At 48.3% G+C, this 26713-nt stretch overlaps 1 protein-coding gene across 1 annotated transcript in view; it reads right to left on the bottom strand.

The window, feature by feature from the left end:
- WHAMM (WASP homolog associated with actin, golgi membranes and microtubules) overlaps positions 1-16196 on the bottom strand; it is a 32989-nt gene extending 16793 nt beyond the window's left edge. Inside the window, exons 1-6 of the mRNA XM_077122332.1 lie at positions 15601-16196; positions 13085-13258; positions 7132-7282; positions 5659-5828; positions 4443-4608; positions 848-1023 (exon numbers count right to left, since the gene is read on the bottom strand). Of these exons, the coding sequence (XP_076978447.1) occupies positions 848-1023; positions 4443-4608; positions 5659-5828; positions 7132-7282; positions 13085-13258; positions 15601-16188 (1425 nt within the window). The 5' untranslated portion in view covers positions 16189-16196. The remainder of the gene's footprint in view (positions 1-847; positions 1024-4442; positions 4609-5658; positions 5829-7131; positions 7283-13084; positions 13259-15600) is intronic.
- Positions 16197-26713: the final 10517 nt, after the last annotated feature.

Genomic DNA, 26713 nt, shown 5'->3' with positions numbered 1-26713 from the left:
AGATATGCAAATAACATATTCTTCCAACACAGCTTTTAAAGATGGATTATATTTGCATGGAAGAATAATAATGAACATTTTTGTAAAGCTACAAAAGAAATCATGATTTTCATTTTTTTCCTAATTCCAATAAGAAAAGTACAACAAATAAGTAAATACAAATGAAAATCTGTACGAAGATGAAATACTGGAGCTTTTTATTAAATTTCTTAGTGTGTTACTTTTTTATGTAAACATGGAATTTTTGAAAACTAAAAAAAAAACCCCATATATATATATATATATATATATATATATATAAGGACAGAAATGGGCTGATTCTGTGATTGTCATTTTATAATCAGCAACTTACAACAGAAATACATTTTAGAATTTACTATAGCTGATTATTAGAAATAAAGTTTCCAGCTATTGTCATTGTTACAGCACCTGTTTACATAACAGGCATTCAACACACAGTGGTTGAATGAATTCACTGAAAACTAGAGATCATGGAAAATGCTTAACTTCCCACAGAAACAATCCTTCAGAAGAATATTTACAATGTATTTTAACTAACTACTGAGAGGTAGGCAAACCCATTCCTCTCGGTGAAAGCCTCTTTCTGCCGCCTCATCCTGGCTAGTGAAAGAAGCAACCCCCGGAAGGGGGAGGAAAGAGGGAAGGGGGAGGGGGGAGGAAAGGCGGGGGAAGGGGGAGGAAAGAGGGAAGGGGGAGGGGGAGGGGGAAAGGGGGGAAGGGAGAGGAAATGGGGGGAAGGGGGAGGAAAACGGGAGGAGAGGGGGGCAGGGGGAATGGGAAAGGGAGGAGGGGGGAAAGGGGGAAGGTGCAGGCCCCGGGCACCCACCCTTCTGTTGCGGAGCTGGGCTCTCCTGGCGCAGATCCTGCCGCGCTGCGCCTGCAGCCGTTCCACCTGCCGGGCGAGCGCGCTCCCCGCCTCCTGCAGCCCCAGCGCTCCTTCCATAGCTTTCAGGTCCTTGGGACTTTCACACGTGTCGTAATACACAACTTCACCTTCTTTCTCTAGAAACGTATTTGTGATTTAAAAAAAAAAATTGCCATCATAAAAAATAACACAAAGTTTTTTTAATGTAAGAAAAGTCAAGATGGCCTGGACCCCACCGTCCAGAGGGAACCACTATGAACATCTGCGTGCACACACGCGGTACACAGGCGGTACACACTCAGCTACAGACAGCGACACAGACTGACAAACATTTTCCAGGTGAACTTTAATGGCTACATAGTATCCTCTAGTTTAAGCATCCCCTGTTGTTAGAATGTTCTGATTTTCCATTACAAATTTCACTGTGATGAACATCTCTGAATAGAGATCTCTGTGTATGGACCTTTGTTATTACTTCTCACCAGATGAATATTTAAGGCTCTTGGTACCTATTTGCCTTATTGCCCTCCTGAAAGGCAACTGACAGTCCACCAATCTTATATGAAGTGTCCTCTATTTAACATACTTTATTAAAATAATGATAATACATGCATATTGTAACAAATTCAAACCCTACAGATGTGTGTAAAATAAAAAGTGAAATTTTCTCCCTCCTTCACTAAACTTTCTGAATCCCATTCCCAGAGGAAAATATTATAAACAATTTGGCCATATCCTTCCAGATTAACTTTTTTAAAAATACAATTTTTCCTAAATATATAAAATGTTTATATCTGGAAACAACTACAAAAATGTCTGAATACCTAGGATTAAACAAAATGTTCAGAATCCATATGAAAGAAATAATTAAATGTGGAGGAATTAAAAAAAAACTTTTTTAATAAATGGAGACACGTACCATGTTCTTGGATGGGAAGATTCAAAATCGCAAAGATGACAATTCTCCCCAAATTAAACTCTAATTTTAAGTGTAATCCCAATCAAAATTCCAGTGAATTTTTATTTGTTCCTTTTGAATGTGCCAAAGTGATTCTAAAGTTTATCTGGAAGGATAAAAGAGTGAGAATGGTCAGAAAACTTGTGGGAAAGTAGAGTAAGGAGGGATCTTCTTGCCTTCCCAGATACCAAAAGGTACTTCCAAGGTGCTGCAATATGTAAGATGTAGGATAGCATCAGAAGGAACTCACAAGTCAACAGGAGGGAAGGACAACTCAAAAGCAAATCACAGTAAATCCAAGCATTTGGATATGAGAAAGGCAGCAAGTCAAAACAGTAGGGAAAAACAAATTTTTAAAAATTAGTGACTGGGAAAAAAACTATTGAAGAATTTTGAGCCCTGAAATCCAAGAAGACTGAATAATTTATAAAATGTAAAGCAAAGAGTTTAGTCTTTTCTCAAACAATAAAATGATTTCTCAGAAAACATCAACATGTTACTCTTAATGCTTCTTAATTTGTTCCTTATATACAAACCTCTTGTACAACTTATAACAATAAGAGGCATAAAATTTAATTGCTTAGCAATTCGAACTTTGCAATAGCAGTGTGATTTACTGTGGATTCCCAGAGGATCCTCTCAGTGGGTTTAACCAGATCTTGTCTTCCCTCGTCACGTCCTCACCCTGCCTATTCGTCAGAGATTTCATTTTCCCACCTCAAAACCTGTCATTGTAATTTTCATGCCCTTTCTTTTTCTTTGTTCTAAATGTCAGTGAAATCTTATCTCCACACTCTCCTGTCATAGGTTAACAGCTTGGAACAAAGTTCAATTAGCTTCTCTAACATAGTAAAACAAAATGCACAGATGAAAAAATTAGTAGCCACTGCTCCGTACTTTATGCAACCACCGGTTGTTGAATCTTGCCCGTCAGGGAAACTGAGTTAGTGGATACGATTGGAAACTGTTGAAAGTGTTGTTAACACACTGACTTGGGCAACTTTAATGTAACTGCAATGTTCCAGAATATGCCCGAATTGAGATGATATTGCCCTGGAAAAGTTCTTAGTACAGATTTTATTCTCTTGATGTGATACTTAAGCATAGTGTGAAAACCAAAGAATCCTAGAAACTGTGGAAATTTAATAACAGAACACTATCTTAACATTGTTAAGCCTTTTGAAAGAGATACTGGTTCATTTCTGTATATTGCATTTACTCAATTAAAATCACCTTTGCTAGTATGTTTAAGCTGCGGATCATTGTCTGTACTTATTCTACTTATGCTGCTGTCTGCTCAAGATAACCTGGAAATTATATGTGCAGGGAAATTTTCCAAAGAAATAAATATCATTGCAAGAAAAAAAATTAGTGACAGGGACTACTCACGACTCGGGGAAAAAGTCAGAGTACTACCCAACCGCAAGTAAATTTCACCTGGATTAGAGCTCTTTTTTAAAAACCATTAAAGCACTAAAAGAAAACATAAGAATAAATGTCGATACAACTTTGGAATGAAGAGGACTTTACCAGGATAACACCAAAAGCAGACGCTATGGGAGGAAAGAATGATAGCAAAGACTTCATAAAAATGAAATATTTCTGCAAGGCAAGAAAAAGCAAATGACAAGCCGGGAGAAATTATTTATAAAATATGAGAGATAAGAGTGTTATCTCATATTTTCCATATTGGAAAGGGAATACTCCAAAGAAACATGGCTAGAGATCACAAATAGGCAGTTCAAACAAGAAATAAAAATGGCAAGTAAACAAGTAAAAGTGTGTTCAACAGCTCTTATAATCAAATCAGTGAAAATGAGAAGATACCATTTTTTTCTATCCAGACTTTAGAAGAATGGCATGTGAATGGGGAAACAGACGCTCTCATACTCTGCTAATGGAATATCATTTTGCACAGCCTATCTCCAGGGCAATTTAGCAGTATGAAATTTAGAAGTCAGAAAATAATATCGAGGTGAGGAAAAACGTCTATAAAATGATTGCTGTAGTGCAGTTCAAAAATATCTGTATCAAATTGTAAAATATGCATTGTCCTTGACCCAGTGATTCCTTTTTTAAAATTTTATTCCAAGGAAATAATCAGTCCTGTACACAAAGGAACGCTCTTCATGATATAGGGCTCTACAAAAGTAAAAAAGCAGAAATCGTACTACATCCACAGAGAGAAATTTGATGCAGCCATTAAAATTTTTGATGTCTTTAATACTTACTGAAATGGAAAGATGGTTATTATGTATCACGTGAAAAAGGACTTACTGAACAAAATTTACAGTTTGGGCTTCAAAACCTGATAGACATTTATATATACTGGAATACAAAAGAAGACTATGTAACAAATTGCTATCACTAAATATAGCTAGAGAATGGGACTGGAAGTGACACTGGTTTTTCTTTCTTTGTCTCTGTGTGTTTAACAATGACTATATCAGTTCAATAAAAAAATACTGAAGGGAAACCCTATTTTGGAAATTTCAGTAAATTTATAGACAACTGATAAGAAGTAATTGATAATGTACTTTGTACTTCCTAAAATATATAATTCAAACATTTTAGTATGTTAACATACATAAATTTTACCTTTTATAAGTCTTTTAATAGAGTCCAACTGTACAATAAGCAGTATTTCTTCATATTTCAGTATGTTGAATTTAACCTCATATAGTTCTAACTGAGCTTCATAATACTGTATTTCAAGTTCATCTATAGCATCTATACTTTTTTCTTGTTCTGGAAGATCTTCCATCTTGGTTTCATGGAAAACAGAAGAATAAATGAAAATAAGTAGTCTATTAAAAACAGCAAACTTGAGAAGCCCTCTAGCTGTTTCTCGGGCTGTGCTCAGTAATGAACATAAAAGTGCAAACGGTTGAAACAACTGTTGGAGACTGAATCGTGTTCCCTGGACAGGCGTCTTAGTCCAGCGCGGTGAACCCCAGGCACAGGCCCTTGAAAGTGTTAGCTAAGAGGACCCCAAACGGAATGGGGCGGGCCTTGCCCAGCACAGCTGAAGTCCTCAGAGCACAGCTGATGTCCCTACAAGCCAGGAAGTCGGACCCGAAAGAGAAGCCTCGCGAGGAGCAAGAAACTGGAGTCGACAGAGTCCAGGCACCAGGTGGCAGAAAAGCCAAGCGCCGGGGTCTCAGACACCCAGCCCCAGAGTGGCCGCCACCGGCCGCCACCAGCCCCGCCTCGCGAGGCCTCACCTTCAAAACTGCCAGCCAGTAAGTTCCTGCAGTTAAGTCAACTCATTGCACTGGACTTGTTTTAGCAACTGGAACACTGAAAAAAGAACACTCTTCCACTTCACCTAGTGATACAAAAATGCCTTATTCAACATGTGTTAAAAGTGCTTTATCTCATCCTTGAAACAAAGAAACATTTAGGTTTTGAGAAAAATAAATGAAATTAGGTATTTACAAGTGTTTCCTGCTTTAAGGTCAGAGAAAACCTGCTTTTAAGGTCAGGAAAAATGTAAGTGTCCATAATCCTAGGAGGAAGCACCCTAGTCGTCATTCTAAAGTTGTGCCAAAAGCATGGTTGGTTGATTTTAAAACATTTTACCCATTCTAACACTGAACTCAGTGTTGTTATAAAGTGAATCCTACAATACAATACTCCAAAAACATCTTAGCCAAAAGAAAACTTCATGGCCTACCTCTCATATCATATTTCTTATAATTGTAGAAGACGGTATTAGAATAAGGGAAGAGACTTTAATATTATCTGGGAAAAAAGGTGCTATCTAAAATAAAAGTCAATTTTTAAAACAAAGTAGTATTTATCTCTGTCTTACCTTTCCTTGAATTGCAGCTGCTTTGTGATTTAAACACAACTCTTTGGCTCTCATGAGTTGCAGAGTCTCTCGGGCTAACATTAGCTTGAGTTTTTCTAGCCTGGAAGTTGCCGAGGCCCAGGCAGCCTGGCCAAAGCGCTTCTGGTCCTGCTCCATTTGTTTCTGCATTCCTAGTGGGTTATAATTAATAAAATAAAAAGTAATTACAACTTACTCAAGAGAGAAAAATTTACCCTGAACTAATCTTGTTTACTGCTTCCTATGGTAACTGCAATATGTCCTTTTTAAAATGAAAATTTGTTTTAATGACTTATTATCAGAAAAATAATACAATGAATTGAAAGAAAATTTCAGATGCTCCATGTGATGCTTAATGTCACGTGTCATCTTAGTGAAGTCATGGCGTCCACCCATTTGGTCAAGTAAGCACTGGCCTGATCATCACGATGGGATTATTCACAAATGGAACTGAATTGACTGCAATTCGTGGACTTCAACTGACTGCAACGGTGACTGACTGTATCTACAATTAACAAAGGAGAGCGCTATCAGCAAGGTGGGGAGTATCCCCATCCAATCAGCTGTGGGTCTTCAAAGGCAGAACCAAGGCTTTCAGAAGTTAGAACGAAGACTTTCCGCCGGAACTTCAGAATCACGTGTATGGCAATTTCCCACTTGCTTACTGCCCTATGGGCACTGGACCTGCCAGTCCCCATGTTCACATGAGCCAATTTCTGATAATAAACCTCTTAATAAATAAAAGTATTTCTATACAGACTCACACCATCTTGTCTGTCTCAGGAGAACCCTGACTAACACACTCCATTAAAATCATAAATAATAATAATAAATCATGATCTCACCTGCCTGAGTCAACGGCCCCTTACATTTTGGTCTACAAACTTCCAGTGTGTTTCTATGTCTAGTTACCCAGATTTATATAGTTTCACACACAACAGGATCACCACTGTGCTTTACATCTTCGCTTATTTCACTTAATACAGTGTGGAACTCTTAACATCCATAGAAAGAGAGCTGTGCTGGACAGCTATGTGGTACCCCTTTTATGGATGCACCATAATCCTACACCCTGATTTCAGCACACTGACAGACATCGAGCTCTCATCCTGCCAGGCAACGCTGACAAGGATTTCAGAGCCCTTCACCCAGCCCCAGGAGCCCCAGGGCTGACCCCGCCTGCCTCGCCGACCTCCCCCTTGGCCGCACCTGAGCACAGCCCCGCTCAGGCCTTCACGGCCGCCCTGGCCCAGCCCCACGGGTCCAGCCCTGCAGGTGGCCCGCTGGCCTGCCACTTTCCATCTGTGAGAACGGACACAGCACAGCGCGCCCTCACCGGACGCACAGAGGCCCACACTCAACGCCCCGCGCCTGGAAAACACTGACGAGGCAGCCAGATGTCTTCTGAATGAAGCGAAAATTACTTGTAACCAGCATGAACACTTTTATCATTACCTGCTAGTGCTTCTACTGTTTCTGTAAAATAATTCACTGTGATATCCTGGATGCAGACCACGCTTTCCTCAGCCCGCCTGGCCCATTCCCGGGCATCCTCCTGCAGCGCGGTTCTCCGTTTAGGGCCCAGCTCATCCTCCTCTAAGGATTTCTTCAGAAAGAAGGAAAAACTGTGTTAGTGACACAACAGCAGCGTGGAGCGACGAGGAAGGGGCCACCGGGAGCACTTCAACTACTTTGTTTGTTTGTTGTTTGTTTGTTTGTTTTTGTCATGGGCAGGCACCGGGAAATGAACCCGGGTCTCTGGCACAGCAGGCGAGAACGCTGCCGCTGAGCCACCATGGCCCGCCCTGCTTCAACTACTTTTATGACCACTCCTTCGTCAATTAATTTTCCTTTTGTCCGGCAAGCCCTCATTAAGAATGAAAAGGCTCTCAGCCAGACACAGCCCAGAGGATAAAGAGATACTCGGGGCATAAAGAGTAAAAAAGCCTACTACCACTTTGCATTGCTAGAGCATCTTTTTCTAGGGAGGTAGGTATCCAGTTGTGTTATCGTTAATAATTCACGCGACTGCTTACATGACACCTGCCTTGCTGGGCACTTAGCTCTGGGCCTGGTGAACAGCCCTCAACTGTTAGCTGTTGCCGTGGATATTTTCTATACACATGACAATGAACTTTTCAATATGATGGCTGTTTTCTGAAGGGCAAAAGTAAGGTAGCAACCTAAAAAAAGGTAAAATCTGTACATCCATGATTATGGCATTTACTGTATCAGCCAGCATCTGATGCTTCCTCTACAGAGCATAGATTCTTCTGGCATAAACATATACAGGTCAGTCATCAGGCAAATGCAACCCAAAAGCACAATGAGATACTACTCCAGACCCACAAGGATGGCTAAATAAAAAGACAGACAATAACAAGTGTTGTCGAGGACGTGGAAAAGCTGGAGCCCTCATATACCGCTGATGGGAAGATAAATTGCTTTGGAAAGCAGTCTGGCAGGTCTTCAAAGGTTAAATACGGAGATGCCCTAGAGCCCAGCAATCCCACTCCCAGAAATACGCCCAAGAGAGATTAGCGCAGTGTCCATGCAAAAACTTGGGCACAAGTGTTCACACGAGCATTCCTCATAACAGCCAACAAACAGACGCAAGTCAAATGCCTGCCAGCTAAACATGGATAAATAAAATGTGGTATATCCATACAACGGAATATTACTCAGCTGTAAAGAGAAACAAAGTTCTGAAATATGCTACAGCACGAATGAATCTTGGAAAAATGTAAGTCAAAGGGAGCCAGTCACAAAGGACCACACAGGGTATAATTTATGTGAAATGTCCAGTCGGCAAATCCATAGAGACAGAAGGTAGATTAGTGGTTGTAAAGAGCTGGGGGAGGAGACAGAAAATGGGAAGCGACTGCAAATGGTTATGAGGTTTCTTTCTGGGGTGATGATAATGTTCCAGAATTAGATTGCGGTAGTGAAGGTACAACTCTGAATATACTGAAAGTCACTGAACTGTATACTTTAAAATGTGTGCACTGCAATGAGGAAATGTGTGAATGTAAGAAACAATGACAAACACAGGAATTGATCAAATATGCTGATAAATTAAATACACTATTAGTTGAAACACACACAAAAAAGTAACTTTCTGTGCTAAAAAAAAAAGTAAAACCAAAATACCAGATGACATTATAAATGAGAAAAGCATCCTAAGATCCTTGGCCTATGCTGGAGACAGAAGTACTAGATAACTGTGTTCTTTATCGGGGAAGAATCAGGGTTAAACTAAGGAACAAAGCCTTGGAAAGAATCAAATAAATACAAGAGACGAGAGTAAAGATCCATTAGAGCAGTCGGAGGGAAGCCACAAAATGCAACATGTGGGAACCAAAGAGGGGCTTCATTTCAAGGAAGCATTTGTCAACCCATTAAATAATCCAGAGAAAAAGGGGTGAACTGTATGATATGTGAATCAGGTCTCAAAGCTGTTATTTAAAAACAAGTCACGCTCAGATATAGACCCTCTCATCTATGGACATTTGATCTTTGATAAGGCAGTCAAGCCAACTCACCTGGGACAGAACAGTCTCTTCAATAAATGGTGCCTAGAGAACTGGATATCCATATGCAAAAGAATGAAAGAGGACCCGTATCTCACACCTTATACAAAAGTTAACTCAAAATGGATCAAAGATCTAAACATTAGGTCTAAGACCATAAAACAGTTAGAGGAAAATGTAGGGAGATATCTTATGAAACTTACAATTGGAGGCGGTTTTATGGACCTTAAACCTAAAGCAAGAGCACTGAAGAAGGAAATAAATAAATGGGAGCTCCTCAAAATTAAACACTTTTGTGCATCAAAGAACTTCATCAAGAAAGTAGAAAGACAGCCTACACAATGGGAGATAATATTTGGAAATGACATATCAGATAAAGGTCTAGTATCCAGAATTTATAAAGAGATTGTTCAACTCAACAACAAAAAGACAGCCAACCCAATTACAAAATGGGAAAAACACTTGAACAGACACCTACCAGAAGAGGAAATATGGATGGCCAAGAGGCACATGAAGAGATGCTCAATGTCCCTGGCCATCAGAGAAATGCAAATCAAAACCACAATGAGATATCATCTCACACCCACCAGAATGGCCATTATCAACAAAACAGAAAATGACAAGTGCTGGAGAGGATGCGGAGAAAGAGGCACACTTATCCGCTGTTGGTGGGAATGTCAAATGGTGCAACCACTGTGGAAGGCAGTTTGGCGGTTCCTCAAAAAGCTGAATATAGAATTGCCATACGACCCAGCAATACCACGGCTAGGTATCTACTCAAAGGACTTAAGGGCAAAGACACAAACGGACATTTGCACACCAATGTTTATAGCAGCGTTATTTACAATTGCAAAGAGATGGAAACAGCCAAAATCTCCATCAACAGACGAGTGGCTAAATAAACTGTGGTATATACATACAATGGAATATTATGCAGCTTTAAGACAGGATAAACTTATGAGGCATGTAATAACATGGATGGACCTAGAGAACATTATGCTGAGTGAGTCCAGCCAAAAACTAAAGGACAAATACTGTATGGTCCCAATGATGTGAATCGACATTCGAGAATAAACTTGGAATATGTCATTGGTAACAGAGTCCAGCAGGAGTTAGAAACAGGGTAAGATAATGGGTAATTGGAGTTGAAGGGATACAGACTGTGCAACAGGACTAGATACAAAAACTCAAAAATGGACAGCACAATAATACCTAAGTGTAAAGTAATGATGTTAAAACACTGAATGAAGCTGCATCTGAGCTATAGGTTTTTTTTTTGTTTTTTTTTGTTTTGTTTTGTTTTGTTTTACTATTATTATTACTTTTATTTCTTTTCTCTATATTAACATTCTGTATCTTTTTCTGTTGTGTTGCTAGTTCCTCTAAACCGATGCAAATGTACTAAGAAACGATGATCATGCAACTATGTGATGATGTTACTGATTGCATATGTAGAATGGTATGATTTCTAAATGTTGGGTTAATTTCTTTTTTTTCCGTTAATTAATAAAAAAAAAAAAAAAGTCACATATACAGGATATGAATTTCCAAAATAATGACCACAAGCACTTTCTCCACAGGCCTAAGAGGCGTGAGTTTCATCTAAGGTGTCACTGTCCTTGCAGGCATCACGCGTGTGCGCCCGGACAACAGCCTAGTACGGTGGCAGATGAGGAGCCCTCTGCCCCTGAGTCCTGCTGGCTCTAATGCTCTGCGATTTCACACGGCGAGGATAATAAAGGCTCTTCTAACAGCCTCCTCGGGCTTGATGACAACATTTATTGAAGTTCAAAGTACTGAATTCCAGCCTAGGGCTCTGCTGTTTAAGGTCCCACCCTGTTTCCATGAGATGTTCAAATGTCCTTAGAGGCATAAAATAAACTGCAGCACAGCATCACATCAAAACACTAGTCAGCAAAAGCTAAGCTACCTACCAAACTCCAAAATCGTTCTACAACTAACTGGTGCAATGTATTTTGAAATTTATTGCTTTGTTGTATATTTGTTATTTTTCACAAAAAAAGAAAAAAAGAGAGAAGGAAGAGTATAACAGAGAAGATAGGATTTAACAAATGAGTATGACTGCTGAATCATTATATTGATATTGCTTTTGGTCTCCAGTGTCTTGGAGCAGCTAGAAGAAAAAATGAAAAATCGTGGAACTATAACCCATGTCAAACCCTAAAATGTATTATACAACAACTTGTTAAAATCTACTTGGAAATTTGTTGTTTTTTTGTGTTTATATTATTTTTCACAATAAAACAAACAAAAAAATAAAGCATGCTATAATGAAAAACATATACTTTTGGTTAATTGATGCATAGAACTATATTTTATATTTATATAAATAATTTGATTAAAGTTTGTTCATTTGCCTTGTTAAGAAAAAAAAAAGCTAAGCTACTTATAATGATGCCTAAGCATCACCCCCAGAGAACCCCTTGTTGCTTAGAGTCCTCTCTCTTTAAGCCAACGTGGCAGGTGAACTCACTGCCCTCTTCCCTTACTTGGGACATGACTCCCAGGGGTGTAAATCTCCCTGGCAATGTGGGACAGAACTCGCAGGGATGAGCCAGGACCCAGCATCATGGGACTGAGAAAGTCTTCTTGACCAAAAGGGGGAAGAGAGAAATGAGACAAAATAAAGTTTCAGCGGCTGAGATTTCAACACAGTTGAGACGTTATTCTTATGCATTATACAGATATCCCTTTTTAGTTTATGGTGTACTGGAGTGGCTGGAGGGAAGTACCTGAAACTGTGGAGCTGTGTTCCAGTAGCCTTGATTCTTGAAGACTGTCTAACTATACAGCTTTTACAGTGTGACTGTGTGATTGTGAAAACCTTGTGTCTGATGCTCCTTTTATCCAGAGTATGGACAGATGTATAAAAAAATAAAGATGCAAAAAAATAAATAATAGGGGGATGTTCTAGTTTGCTAGCTGCTGGGATGCAACACATCAGAGACGGATTGGCTTTTAATAAAAGGGGATATTTTGTTGGTTCTTCAGAGGAAAGGCAGCTAACTTTCCACTGAGGCTCTTTTCTTACGTGGAAGGCACAGGATGGCCTCTGCTGGTCTTCTCTCCAGGCCCCTGGGTTCCAACAACTTTCCCCGGGGTGACTTCTCCAAAGGCCTGGGCTGAGCTGCAAGTGCTGTGATGAGGAATGCTGAGCTGCTAGACTGTGCTACATTGCGTTCTCTCATTTAAGCACAAGCCAATTAAGTTAAACGTCACTCATTGCAGCAGACACGCCTCCTAGCCGACTGCGGATGTAATTAGCAACAGATGAGATTCACCTACCATTGGCTCATGTCCACAGCAACAGAACTAGGTGCTTTCACCTGGCCAAGTTGACAACTGAATCTAACTACCACAGGGGATAAGAGGTTAAAAAAAGGGGGGGTTATATTGCAATAGTAGCAGTCAATGAGAAGGAGGGGAAGGGGGGATGGGAATGGATGGGTTTTTCCTTTTTTATTTCTTTTTCTGGAGTGATGCAAATGTTCTAAAAAATGATCATGGTGATGAATATACAATTATGTGATGATATTGTGAGCCACTGATTGTATACTTTGGATGGACTGTATGTGCATGAAGATATCTCAATAAAAATATTTTGAAAAAAGAAGTCAACAGCAGAGAGGTGTTCCAAACCTTTAATATCTGCAGGAATTTTAAGGCATTGAGATGGCCAATGTAAATGTCTTAATTTTTAAGTGAATTTTAAATATATATTCAATATGTCTACAATACCATCTAAACATAAGTGTGAATTTAAAGGGCAAACACAGGATTGAACGTTAAATGTGACTGAAGAAATAATATATGGCAAGTAATAAATATGACAAAATAAAAATATAAAGAAAACATACCAAAATGTCAAGCTTACATGAAGTCGCAACTTCTCGCATATCCCTAAAGGGCTGCAGCAAATACTGGTAGAACATGGTTGCCATGGTAACTAGTTCCTGGTACGCTGCATCTTCCTCTTGATAAACCTTCATTAGCTCTACCATGGTGCTGGCTTCTTGGTGCCTTTCAAGAAGCTAGACAGCAGAAAGGAAGGAAGGCTCAATGTGGAAAGTTTTTACAAGACCATCTTACAAAACTAAAAAAAAAGAAGTCTTCATGCTCTAAACTTTAATACACGAATTTTAAATACTCATTAAATATGAAAATACTACTGCCTTCCAACCAAAATGGCCAATTATAAAAAACATGAGTAGCTAAATAAATCGTGATATTTATCAATGGAGTGCTACTGCCAGTCACTGGGCACCGTGTTTCGTGGGACTTTGATTTAAATGGGGGACGGCAAAGTGCAATTTTATCTCAACTATTTACTAAGGATGCAGAGAAAAGAGCCTGAAAACGTCATCAAATGTTAGCAGCAGTTATCACTGCGGCAGATTATAGGTTATTTTTCTCATTCAGACCTTAAAGCTTTTGTGAGCTTGTATTCCCTTTTTGAAAGGTCATAAGGACATCATGGAGATGTCTCTAAATACTTCTCCTCATTGCCCAAGTTAATAAGGCCACGCGGCTGCCAGCAGAGGGGACTTACTTATTAAAAACCTCAGCCGGGGCTCTGGTCTCTATGCAGATGGTGAATAAATGGGGTACTTTATAATCTGGATGAATCTGTGTAGTAAGAAGTCATTTTACTTCTCAGGAGAAGAGAAATAAAATAATAATAGCAAGTAATAGTACAGAAATTTCTTTCAGTCGATACATTCTTAAATTCTTCTATCTCTAACCCTCAATTTAAGGATAAAGTGATCTACTTTCCGTTGCAGTTCTTTCCAGGTTTAAAAGAAAAAGTTTCCCTGAACAAAATTTGAACTAATAATTTTAAAAAAAAAAAAGTAAACTTGAGGCAACTGGTACTTTTCAGCCTTTAACTATTCAGAAAAGTTCGAGAATTGAATTATACAGCTTCATTTTATTATACTAGCAATTGGACTAATTCTAAAATCATTGCTTTTCTATTCTAAATAGAGATGAGTATTAAGATTATTGATACATACCTCCACGGATGTGGGTGTTTTGTATTTAAGCCCCTCCCACCCCCACCAATTCGTAAGTTCCAGGTAAACAGGTGAGCTATGCTACCAAGAACAGCTCAGCATGTCAACTACAGCAGTGCTATAACACCGCTGAACGAGCTTCAATGAGGGAAAAGTGTAACTTTTACAACAGTAGCTACAAATACCATATAAATGTTCTAGCTTTAAGGAGAAACCACTTCACTGTGAGAAAGCAAGTATCTGAACAACAGAAGTCCATTTGATACAAACCATAAAGGTGAAGGCCAGGAATCCACTGGCTGGGCACCTATTCTAATTTAATTCCTTTTATACAACTATTTCAACTTGAACAACTCATTCTATATTTAGCTTGACAGGATATAATTAAGATATTGAGATGTGACTGAATTCTCCTACCCTTTCCCCCAAAGAATGCACAGACTTAACACCAGAAAAATCATTCAGGTTAGGGGTCTGTAAGGAGAACAAACGAGGCAGGCCATGTTCAGGGCACGGAAAGCAGCAAGGCTTGGCTTTCCTTGTTAAACTGTGCCTACATAAGCCGCATTTCTCCTGAACTCTTCTGTGAACCTGTATCTCCCCTTCTTAAGTTCTACAGATTTATCATTCAAATAACGGCCTGTTCCTTAGCTCAAAGCACCTCCTTCAGGGGAGTATAACAGAGAAGCTAGGATTTAACAATGAGTCTGACTGCCGAATCATTATGTTGATATTTCTGTTGGTCTCCAGTGTCTTGGAGCAGCTAGAAGAAAAAGCAAAAATTGTGAACTGGAACCCATACCAAACTTTAAGATCTGCTCTACAATTACTTGTTAAAAGGTACTGGGAAATGTATGGGTTTCTGTATACACATTTCACAATTTAAAAAAACTGCCTCCTTCCAGCTTGAAAGGACAGAGTTGTGGCTGTCAGCGAATAACCTCGCTTTGCGTCGGCTTCCAAAGCCCCTTCACCTCTAAAACCGCGTCTGCACGATGCGTCTCCCTCCCGCACGGCCCTGGCTCTGCTTACGGTAAGGCCATGTTATTGCTTCCTGCGAGCACAGGGAGTTTCAGTTTCGCTTTCTCACTCCTTCGGGACCGCCTCGCCCGCGACCTCGGGGAGGGACTAGCGGGCCGGGCCTGGGCCCCTCGCCCCTGCCGGGCCCCCACGCCCCAGGCACTGCTCCAGCTGCCCGGCCTCCCGCGCCCGCGCCCGGGCCGCCGCCCCGCAGGTGGGGGTGCGGCAGGGATCCCCCCGCCTCACCCGGGCGCGGCGCACCCAGCGGAGGCCCCCGACTCCCCCAGCCGCCGCCGCGCTCCCGGCCCACCCCGGCCCCCGAGCGCGCCCGCGGGTCGTACCTGGCGCAGCCGCGCGCGCGCCTCCGCCTCCCGCGCGCGCAGGGTCCTCTCCCGGAGCGCGCGCGGGCTCTCGCAGTCGGCGGCGGCGGTGGCGGCCTCGGCCGGGAAGAGTGCGTCGCGCAGCGTGGCGCAGCCGCAGCCGCCGGCCGCCTCGCCCAGGTAGCGCTCCAGGTGCGCGCACAGCTCCCGCAGCGCCGCCTCGCCCGGTCCCGCGGGCGCCGGCCACAGCAGCGCCCACAGCCCCGGCGCCCGGGCCCCGGCGCGCGCCTCCAGCTCGGGCGGCAGCCGCGGGAAGCAGCGCTCCAGGGGCGGCCACAGCGCGGCCAGCTGCCGGTGCGCGCCGCGGAGCCCCGCCGCCGAGAGCAGGCCGGCCCAGCTGGGCGGGGGCGCGGGCCCGGGCCCCGGCGGGCCCCCCTCGCGCCGCCGCCGCCGCCGCTGCGCCGTCCTGTCGTGACAGGTCACTGCGAACTTGCCCTCCGCGTCGTTCCAGGCCACGAGAAAGTGCAGCTGGTGCCGCTCGGGCTCGGCGAAGAGGTCCCCGCGGAGCGGCACCCAGCCCTCCAGGCTGTCGGGCTGCCCCTCCGCCATGGCGCGGCGCGGCGCGGGCTTGGGGCGCGGGGCCTGCGCGCGGGACCGCCCAGCTCCGCGGTCCTGGCTGCGGCCGGGACGCCCCGCGCGCTTCCGGGAGGGCCGCGTCGTGTGGGGCGGGCGGGCGGAAACGCGGGGGAGGCCCGGAGCCCGGCCCTCCTGCCCTCTGGAGTCGGCGGCGGTGCCTCGGCCGCAGCCCGGGAAGCCGCGCCGGCCTCGCCCTCTCCGCCGCGCCCGCGCTGGGCAAGTAGTCGGCGAAGGCACGAGCGCCTTCGTGGCTTTCCCTCCGCGACGGAGTGGCCCCAGCCGGCGCGCCTGTCACCCCGACGTGAGTGATTCATGGTTCCTGCCCGCGGAGCCCTCAAGCTCCGTAATTATTTTCGAGGGCCTCGAAGCGCCAGGCACCGGGTAGAACCACAGTCTCCTGCACCCATCCATGAGCTTGTACTGAGTGTCCGCTGTGTGCCTCTCTGTGCGTATGGGGGGAGGAATCGAAAAAGATAACCCCCCCAAAAAAGATACCCCCTCAAGGGTCCCACATCCCAACCAGCATGTTTAAGGACAATTCGTGTTTATTTGAACAACTCATTTTAAAAATAAACTGAGGCCTGGAAAAGAAACTTAAGATTCATTCAGGCGAGAGATCCCTCCTTTAAGAAGCTGGGGAATCCAGTTTGCCCTCCGGGAAGGGGCGTGGGGGGCTGGACTTGCTCATGCCACAGAGGACGAGAAAGCCCTGCCGGGAACACTTACCGGGCCGCCCCCTCCCTGCCGGTGAGGTGGGAAGGGGCTGGGAGGAGGAGCCCTTCAACGCAAGGCTTGAGGGTCTCTTCAGGGAAGTGAAGAAGCTTTGGAAGGTTTTGACCTTTCCAGGGAAGGCCAAGGTAAAAAAGCAAAAATCAAACAACAACAAAAAACGGGGGCCAGGCCAAAGGTGTGTTAGGGCCTCGCCCTGCCCTGGAGGTGACTCAGGGCACCGGCACCTGTGGCTGTAGAAGGTGGCGCTGCCCTCTTCCACCCCAGGCCCGCCCTTCAGAGAGCTTGCCGTACGTCCTGCAGGTGGGCCACCGGTGGCCAGGACAGAGGACCGGTGGTGACCAAGATGGAGGACTGGCTGTCCTGGTGGCGGGGCCAGGGGCAGGGGTTGTGCTGGGATGGCCTGTAGCACGGCATTGGCTGGGACCGTGGAGGAGCTACTTTCCTGGGTGCAGGTGTGGGCCCTGCAGGAAGAGAGAGCCAGCAAGAGGTCACGCAGGTCCTGCCCAAGAAAGCCACCTGCAGGGGACAGCAGACCCCACTAGAGAGATCCCGCAGGCCCAGCAGGGCCTGAGGGAGAAATACAAGGAAGTCCCTGGTATAAAGGGGCATCTGGCCTGGCCAGAAGAATTCAGGAGAGAGGCCTCCATGCTGAGGAGTCCCTGGGAGAGAAAGAGAAGCCCGCGGTGCAGCCCCAAGCAGGGTCCAGTGCAGCAGCACCAGCTCAGGTAGGAGCGCGCGTTAGCCCTCCTGCCCTGGCACTGAGCCAGCAGCCCGATAGGGAGCTGTGGACACAAGAGGCCACCTCCCGCAGGAAGCCAGGCTGGGAAGTGGAGATGTTGACGCTGGCTGAACCGAGTTTGGTTTTTTCCCTCATGTTGCAGTGGGCGTTCAATCACTGAACAGAGACTCTGACATAAGTGGGATGTGCCTAGCAGGGAGCAGAAAGTCATGGGGTCTGCAGGATTTTCAACCAGACGGGAATAATTCCCATCCTCACAAACAGTGAAGGGAAGGTGGTAGCTTCTTCTGCCAGGCCGCTCAGACAGACACCACCCATGGGTCGGCTTAGAACAGGAATGTGTTGTCGCACGTTCGGGAGGCTGGACGCTCGGCATCCACACCATGGCCAAGCCGGCCGTCTCCCGGGTCTGTGGCTCCCCTGCAGTCCTCTGTACCCCAGCACTCGTCTCGCCCTGTGTCCACTGCCCGGGATCCCTCTAACCTCTGCCTTCTACTCCCGTGGACAATTTCCTTTGCTCCTCAGGACCCCAGCCGTGTGGATTGTACCCCCTCCGTTCAATTTACCTCGTTTAAACAGGATCTGAATAGAAGCTCCTGTTCGCAAATGAGCCCACACCTTAGCAAGTTACAGCGTCTTCAAAGGTCCTGTTTACAGATGCAGATTGCGACTTGAATGTGTCTTTTTTTTGGGGGTGGGGGCGGTACATGGTCTGGGAATCCACCCCAGGCCTCCCACATGGCAGGCGAGCATTCTACCACTGAACCACCCGTGCGCCCTTGAACACATATTTTGTGGGATACACGAGTCCATCCTCAACAGTGGAGAAAAAAATTAAGTTGGATTTGATTACCCCCAGAGTTGTGTATGTGCAAAACCCTGTGGGGAAAGTTGGACGCAGAATTCCCGCATGACCCGACAGTTCCACGCCTAAGTTCATAGCAAAAGAAATGCAGACAGGGACGAGGACGGATCCTGTGCACCAGCGTTCATCGCAGCACTGCATTCACAGTAGCCAGATGGTGGAAACCACCTACATACCCCCAGGGGATGAACGCACAAACAAAATGTGATTATCCATACAACGGAAGATTATTCGGCCATAAAAAGGAATGAAGTACTGATATATGCTCAGCAGGGCTGAACCTCAAGACATCACGTATGATTCCGCTTAAGTGAAATACCTGGAGTAAGCAAGTTCACGGAGACCAAAGTAGGTTGCAGGTTAGCAGGGCTGGGGAGGGGAACAGGCGTCATTGCTTAATGCTCTGGAGTTTCTCTCTGGAGAGCTGAAACCCTCACCTTAATGGCGGCACACCCCTGTGAGGGTCATTGACACCCCTGAGCTCCCGAGCACCTTGGAGTGGGCAGCAGACCCCTGGCCCAGGCCTCTGCCCATGGCTGGCCAGCTGAGCGCCACCAGGCCCACAGCCCCACAGCCCCTTCCAGGCTCGCTCAGGGCACAGCGTGTGCCCTTTCCTGGTGACACGTGAGCAGAGAGAAGTGGAAAGCAGCAGTGGCCGCCTATATTTGGGCTGCCCCAGGGCAGGCCTGTTGCTATTTGTGGCCTGAGCGGCTCGTGTGACCTGAGGTCGCTGCCGCCCCCTGGGAAGGCAGGGGTCTACAGGCGGGGCCTGGGCAGGCACCCGGGAGGAGGCCAGCTGAACGCAGAAATCCATCCTGCAGAAATCCAGGCCTTCTCAGCTGAAAAAAGACTTTATAGATCCTTAAATAGCAGGCAAGTTTTCACATGCTTGTTTTCTTCTAATGCAAATTGTGATAGAAACACGGTGACTTGGTGCCACAGTGGTAACGCGAGAGCTTTCGTCCAGGTGGGAAGAGGAACAGAGCACAGCAGTAGTTTAAATCCCCGTAAACTGTGTGAGGTAGTGGTGCCTTCTTATACGATTCACACTTACTGAAGGTGGTGTCGGTGTGGGCTGGGAAAGCCTCTGCTGCAGGTAGGAGGGAGCAGGGGATTTTTACAGGGTGTCTTAGGGTATTTTTAGGCCTATTGGCTGCAACAGTTTGGAACTCTATGTATTGATATCATCTGGCCGTGGTATGGGATTGATGAAATGCTTTTTTCATTTTTATTTCCATGTGCTTTCTGACCTCATGTTTTCATGCTTTGATCGAAAGGCTGAAAATAGCATTGTAATCATTTTTCGCTTGTGAATAGAGCACTCCCCTAGGGAGTTCTCAGGTTTGGGGCCATGCCTGTGAAACTGACTTGAGTCCTTTGCATTATGGTACAGCTAACACTTTAAAGCAAGTTTTCTTTAGCTCCTAAGAAAACCTTTAAATCAGGAATTGCTGGGGCTTTATGAATAAGCTGAAAATATGTGCAAAATTATGTTTGTGCCTTGATGAGCTCATCTCTGGGGAGAGAATTCACAGCTTTCAATAGATTCTCAGAGGCACACGTGACACAGAAAAGGTGAAAAAACACTTCCTTAGGGAACTTTAATTAAAGCGCAGGACACACATCTAAGTTTTGTTTTTTTGTCGTCTTTTATTTCTCTTCTTGTTTTTGACTGTGTGGCACGGAGTCCAGGTTACCAGCTGGTATATTCACCATAGGCTGTGATTTATTACTTTACTTCTCTGAGCCTCAGTTTCAACATTTATAAAATGGCAATTTAACTGTGAATGTTCCTTTTCTCCCCAAATTCTCATTCTTTGGCCAAGAAGACGCAAGTGTTTAGATGTTAAGGAGATGAGTAAGCACCAACTGTGGGGTCCATCGCAAACTCCCCTCTTAGATGCTGAACGCACACACCAGTGTGTCAGGGAATGCTGGCTGGGAAGCTCTACTACTGTGTGTGTTCAGGGTTCCCCAGTTTTGTTCTTCGGTCTCCCCTGAGTTTGGAGTTCCACATCCCAGCTTCTGCGTATAAGGCTTTGTCGCGCTGCTGTGCTGGCAACGTGGGATTCCGTTTACCTCCCTTGGGTGGCGTGGACAAGAGCTGCTCCTGTGGGCTGTGCCCGGGCTGGGGTGATGCGGCTCGGTGGAAACCTGAGCCCTCCTCTCTCCGTGCCCCCAGCGGCGCCCGCCCGAGTCAGGGGGGCCCCTCTAAGCCCTTGTTGAGTGAGATCGGCAGACGCCCTTTACCGCCCCTGGAATTCCATCGGCCCCTATCCCGCGAGGAGCTTGGGGTCGACGTCTCCATCCCGAGCCCCCAGCACGGCCAGGCCTGCCGGGGGCCGTGGCAAGGGCCTCTCCTGCCTCTGGTGCCTTCACCTTCTCCCGCTTTCGAGGGCAGACCCCCCACAGCCCATGCTGTGGCCTCTGTGAATTTTCCTTCTCCACCCCCGGCCTCACCCTCCGCATGGGACCAGTCAGCCTTCTCAGCCGGGCCTGGGAGCTCCTGCGTTCACACCTCAACCTCCGTCCACAGCTAACACGTGGTGAGGACTTCCTTTGTGCCAGATACGACGACGCTAAGCATCTCACAGACATTGTTTCCTTTGATCTGTGTACCAGCCTATGAGATGCTGTTAATAAGCCTGTTTTACAGTCCGTGGGCGTGTGGCCCAGAGAGGTGCTTTTCCCAAAGTCACAGTGCTGGGAAGTAGCAGACAGCATGCCAGCATGGGCCCGTGTGCACCCAGCGCCCACGGGTGGGTGAGCAGGCACGGTCCCCTCCCCACTCCAGAGCCAGGCCGCCGGCCTTGGGGATGGGCTGCAGGAAAAGCATGCTCTCTGGAGAGCCTAGGACGCAAAACCAGAACCAGCATAAATTGGGCATTCATTAGATCAGTGGGGTCACAAGTGAGCCCCTGATCTCTGGTTTGGGTGCTGGAGGGAGTCGTGCTCTTATTATTGGAAATTAGGGCTGAAGTGGCGCTCAGGGAGGGTGGGACAGGCACTGGCCATGGTGGACGGGCAGGCTCAGAGGCAGCAGCGAGCTAAGGAAGGTGGGGAGCTCTTCGCCCACCTGGGGGGGGGGGGCTTACGTGGGAGGACACTGGGAGTGAGCATGAGGGACAGAGAGTGTCCGCTGAAGAAGAGAGGACGGAGCTGCTTAGAGTTTGGGGCTAGGGCAGGGGTGGTGGCCGATGCCCAGGGAAGCTGAGACTCTCCAGGAATGTGGGGTGTGCGGCCTCACCACTTCTGCCTGAGTAAAGCGACATGTGCTATGTACCGAGATGGGGAGGAAGAGCTCTGCCTGCAAAGTGACACTTAGGGGTGGTACTAGAGGCCACAAAGGGACTCTGTGATTTTGGCCTGTGTGACCAGAGCCTGTGCCTTAGGAAGGAAAGCTACCCTGGAATGCCAGGATGAGGGAAGTTGGCGTCGCTGAGGAGTGGTGCCTCAGCTCCAGATGGGGACTCACCTACCTTCTTGCCTAGGCCCTTCTTGGGCCCAGGAACTGTGTCTGTCATCTTCTGACCCCGCACCGGTGCGCCTGTTCTCTTGAGTCCACACCTCTCTGGCCCATGAGCCATCAGAGCTGGGCCAACGATGCGCGCCCGGCGCCACGGACCATGCCTGCAGCAGGCTTGGGCGCAGGTCCAGGGGGACTTCTGGACTTCCTAGGTGGTTTCTGCGCGGGCACAGGCTTCCCGGGCCCCTCGTGCTGGGCCCGGGACTTGGGGCGGGGCCAGTAGAGCCTCTGGAGCAGCTGGGTGGCCTGTGTCTGAGCTCAGGGGACCTGTCACTGCTCTTGGCGAAGAGGCCTGGAGAAATGTGCCCCCTCCTCTACCTCCGGCTCTGTTTCCAGGTGCAGCTGCCCTTCCAGCCCATGCAGGTGTCCACGGTGAGGCGCTGTTTCTCCCTAGTGGGGTCATTTGGATCCGCTGAGCGATCAGACACACAGCATGGGGGGAAGTACTGCAGGGGGCCAAGGGCGGACCTTGATGGGAGAGGAGGCTCGGTGGTGTTTCCCTGGCGGGTGGAGGCTATTTGGCCTGGGGGCCCTGAAGGAGCGGTGGCTTACACACGGTGATGTGCCTAATACTCTGGAAGAGCTAGCAGTCCTCTGGGTTTGGTGTATGGGTGTGTGTGTGTGAGTCTGCATATGTGTGCATGTGCGCGTGTGTGCATATGTGTGCATCTGCATGTGTGTGTATGTGTGCGCTGTGCGTCTGCATGTGTGCATATGTGTACGTGTGTCTGCGTGTGTGTGCATGTGCGTGTGCATCTGTATGTGTGTGCATTGTGCGCGCATCTGCATGTGTGCGTGTGCATCTGCACGTGTGTGTGTCTGTGTGTGTGTCTGCGTGTGTGTGCGTGTGTGTGCATCTGTATGTGTGTGCATTGTGCGCGCATCTGCATGTGTGTGCGTGTGCATCTGCATGTGTGTGTATTGTGTGCGCATCTGCATGTGTGCGTGTGCATCTGCATGTGTGTGTGTCTGCGTGTGTGTGTGTCTGTGTGTGTGTCTGCGTGTGTGTGTGTATATGTATGTGTGCGCTGTGCATCTGCATGTGTGCACATGTGTGCGTGTGTCTGCGTGTGTGTGCATGTGCGTGTGCATCTGTGTGTGTGCATTGTGTGCGCATCTGCATGTGTGTGCGTGTGCGTCTGCATGTGTGTGTCTGCGTGTGTGTGCGTGTGCATCTGTATGTGTGTGCATTGTGTGCGCATCTGCATGTGTGTGCATGTGCATCTACATGTGTGTGTGTCTGCGCGCGTGTGTGTCTGTGTGTGTGTCTGCGTGTGTGTGTGCATGTGTGTGTGTCTGCGCGTGTGTGTGTGTGTGTGTCTGCGTGTGTGTATGTGTGTGTGTCTGCGTGTGTGTGTGTCTGTGTGTGTGTCTGCGCGCGTGTGTGTCTGTGTGTGTGTGTCTGCGCGTGTGTGTCCCTGTGTGTGTGTCTGTGTGTGTGTGCGCGCGTGTGTGTGTGTGTCTGCGCGTGTGTGTGCATGTGCATGTGTGCATCTGTATGTGTGTGCATTGTGCGCGCATCTGCATGTGTGTGCGTGTGTGTGTGTATATGTGTGTGTGTGCGCGCGTGTGTGTGTGTGTCTGCGCGCGTGTGTGCATGTGTGTGTGTCTGCGCGTGTGTGTGTCTGCGCGTGTGTGCGCGTGTGTGTGTGTATATGTGTGTGTGTCTGCGCGTGTGTGTCTGTGTGTGTCTGCGCGCGTGTGTGTGTATGTGTGTGTGTCTGCGCGCGTGTGTGCATGTGTGTGTGTGTCTGCGCGTGTGTGTGCATTGTGTGCGCATCTGCATTGTGTGCGCATCTGCATGTGTGTGTGTCTGCGCGCGTGTGTGTGTGTGTCTGCGCGCGTGTGTGTGTGCGCGTGTGTGTGTGTGTGTGTCTGCGCGCGTGTGTGTGCGCGTGTCTGCGCGCGTGTGTGCATGTGCATGTGTGTGTGTGCGCGTGTGTGCATGTGTGTGTGTCTGCGCGTGTGTGTGCATGTGTGTGTGTCTGCGCGTGTGTGTGCATGTGTGTGTGCGTGCGCGCGTGTGTGTCTGTGTGTGTGTGTCTGTGCATGTGTGTGCATGTGTGTGTGTCTGCGCGCGTGTGTGCATGTGTGTGTGTCTGCGCGTGTGTGTGTGTGTGTGCGCGCGCGTGTGTGTGTGTCTGCACGCGTGTGTGTGTCTGCGTGTGTGTGTGTGTCTGCGCGTGTGTGTGCATGTGTGTGTCTGCGCGTGTGTGTGCATGTGTGTGTGTCTGCGCGCGTGTGTGTGCGTGTGTGTGTGTGTATGTGTGTGTCTGCGCGTGTGTGTGTCTGTGTGTGTGTCTGTGCATGTGTGTGCATGTGTGTGTGTGTCTGCGCGTGTGTGTGCATGTGTGTGTGTCTGCGCGTGTGTGTGCATGTGTGTGTGTCTGCGCGTGTGTGCGCATGTGCATGTGTGATGGGGCAGGGGACGCCTCCTGGCCCCTTTTGGAACTAGTTTTGCGGGAGACGATGTGCCCCGTCCCCTTGGAGCCCCACTCTGCAGCTCCGTGAGATGCTGGGTGAGGTGGGTCAGGGCCCCAATCGGCGTCTGATCCCGGCTGCTCGGAAGGGCCCAGGAGTGCAGCCGGGTTCCGGGATCTTCACAGTCATGGAGGCTGCGGAGGGAAGACACGGCCACGTTTCGGGAGGCCACCTCGGGAGCGCCCCTTCATCCACCCCATCTTCCCACGCGGGGTGCAGGTCCCGCCTGGGGGGCAGCTTGGCGAGGGCCAGCACGGGGTGCAGCTGGCACCTGGGCACGTTGGTCCCTCGCGGGGGTGTCCCCAGCCTCAGCAGGCGTCACAGAAGCGACCCCTACCACCTCTTCCACGTGGCGAGCTTGGAGCGTTAGAGAACGAGACTGAAGCTTCTCTGTGCCCAGGTCTTCGTGTCTCAGGAGTAACTTTTCCTTGTGGGGCACCAGACCCCAGAGGCCAGAGGCAGGCCACAGCAGAGCTTTGTCACCTGATGGCTGCTGGCCACCCGCCTGCCCGGGTGGGCCCCCCAGGTGAGGCGTGGCCGGCAGTGGTGCTGACGGAGGAGGCGAAGGGCAGTGTCCTGTGGGAGCTTCAAGGCGAAGAGAGGGAGGGGGGTGCTCATGCGTGGTCCCTCTGCCGCCGGCCGGCCATGGCTCTCCCCCACAGCAGCCCTGGGCCTGAGGGCACAGGTTGGTCTTGCATTTGCCGTGGGCAGGCGGCAGGGCCAGCCCACAGAGGCCTGCGAGGGGTGTGGTCGTGACTACGATGGGGGCACAGCCTGTGACGTGGAGCCCAGAGGCAGGGGCTGTGGCCCACTGTGAGGGGACAGGTGTGTCCTCACCACCCCTGAACCCCAACTCTGGGCTCCAGCCTCTGGACGGGTCAGCACGTCTGCTGTCCTCAGCACGGCCTGTCCTTCCCCTGGAGGCTCAAGGGTCAGAACTGGGAGGGGTGGGGACAGGGCCCCGAGGCCAGGGCCACCTCTGGTCAGTCACGGACACAGGGCAAAGGTCCTTTCCCCGCGGGTGTGGGTAGAAAAGCTGAGGGAGCCTTGGTCTCTGCAGGTGGGGGCCCGCAGCGGGGAGAAGCAGGGCCTGAGCGGGAGGACGTGGGAGGGGCTTGGGGAGCCAGACTGTCCGCTCAGGATGCCACAGCCGGGAGGGCGAAGGCAGACCTGGGAGGAAGGTTCCCAGGCAGGGTGGCTGGAGCCCTGAGGGGTCTCTGGAAGGGATGCTGCCTCCCCGGCCCCCAAAGCAACCAGCCCGGCCTCCGGGCATCGTCTCGTGCCCTCTGCGGACCCGCAGCCATCGGGAGATGTTTAGAAACGCAGCTTTCAGACCCTGCCCTAGATTCTCCAAAGTGGCCTTAACCTGCTCCCAGGGCGGCTCCTGCACACCTGGGGAGGGCTCTGGCAGGGGTGCGGGGGACACGTGGGGTGCCCACAGGCTTGCGGCTGGGGGCCACGTCCAGTGGGGGAGCAGGAGGCCCCAGGCTCCATTGGCCGTGTCGAGTTTGTGGTGACCAGATGCGCTCAGGGAAGTGGCAGTTCCGCTGACCCTGACGCTCAGGGCAGAGGTTGAGGACGCAGAGGTTGGAGTGGGGGGATGAGCGTGCCCCCAAATACATGGCCACCTGGACCCTCAGGATGGGACTTACTTGGAAGCAGGGTCTCTGCAGATGCTGTGAGTTAAGGGTCTTCAGATAAAATCCTCCTAGGTTTAGGGTGGGCCCTAATCCAATGACAGGTGTCATAGAAAAGGGGGGACGGCACAGCCATGGGGACGAAGGCCACAGGACCCCGGAGGGTCCCCCTGCGAGCCGAGGGCCGCCGCTGATGGGTATGTACGTGACAACTTGGCTAAGCCAGAGGACCCAGTTGTTGAGTCAACACTAATCCAGATGTCGCTGTGAAGGTATTTTGTAACCATTTTAACATCTGCAGTCAATTAGCTTTAAGTAAAGGAGATTTCCCTCCGTTATGGGTCTCATCCAAACAGCTGGAGGTCTCAAGAGCAAAACCCAAGGGTTCTCTGGGGAAGAAGAAGTTCTGCCTCCAGACTGCAGCAGCCACTCCTGCGGGAGTGTCCTGCAGGCAAGCCTTTTGAGGGGGTCCAGGCTCGCCAGTCCCAGCACAGAGCCAGTCCTTCCGACTGTTTCCT

Source organism: Tamandua tetradactyla, chromosome 12, assembly GCF_023851605.1.
Source record: "Tamandua tetradactyla isolate mTamTet1 chromosome 12, mTamTet1.pri, whole genome shotgun sequence".
NCBI classification, from domain to species: Eukaryota; Metazoa; Chordata; class Mammalia; order Pilosa; family Myrmecophagidae; genus Tamandua; species Tamandua tetradactyla.
This window is presented reverse-complemented; position numbering and strand designations above follow the sequence as displayed.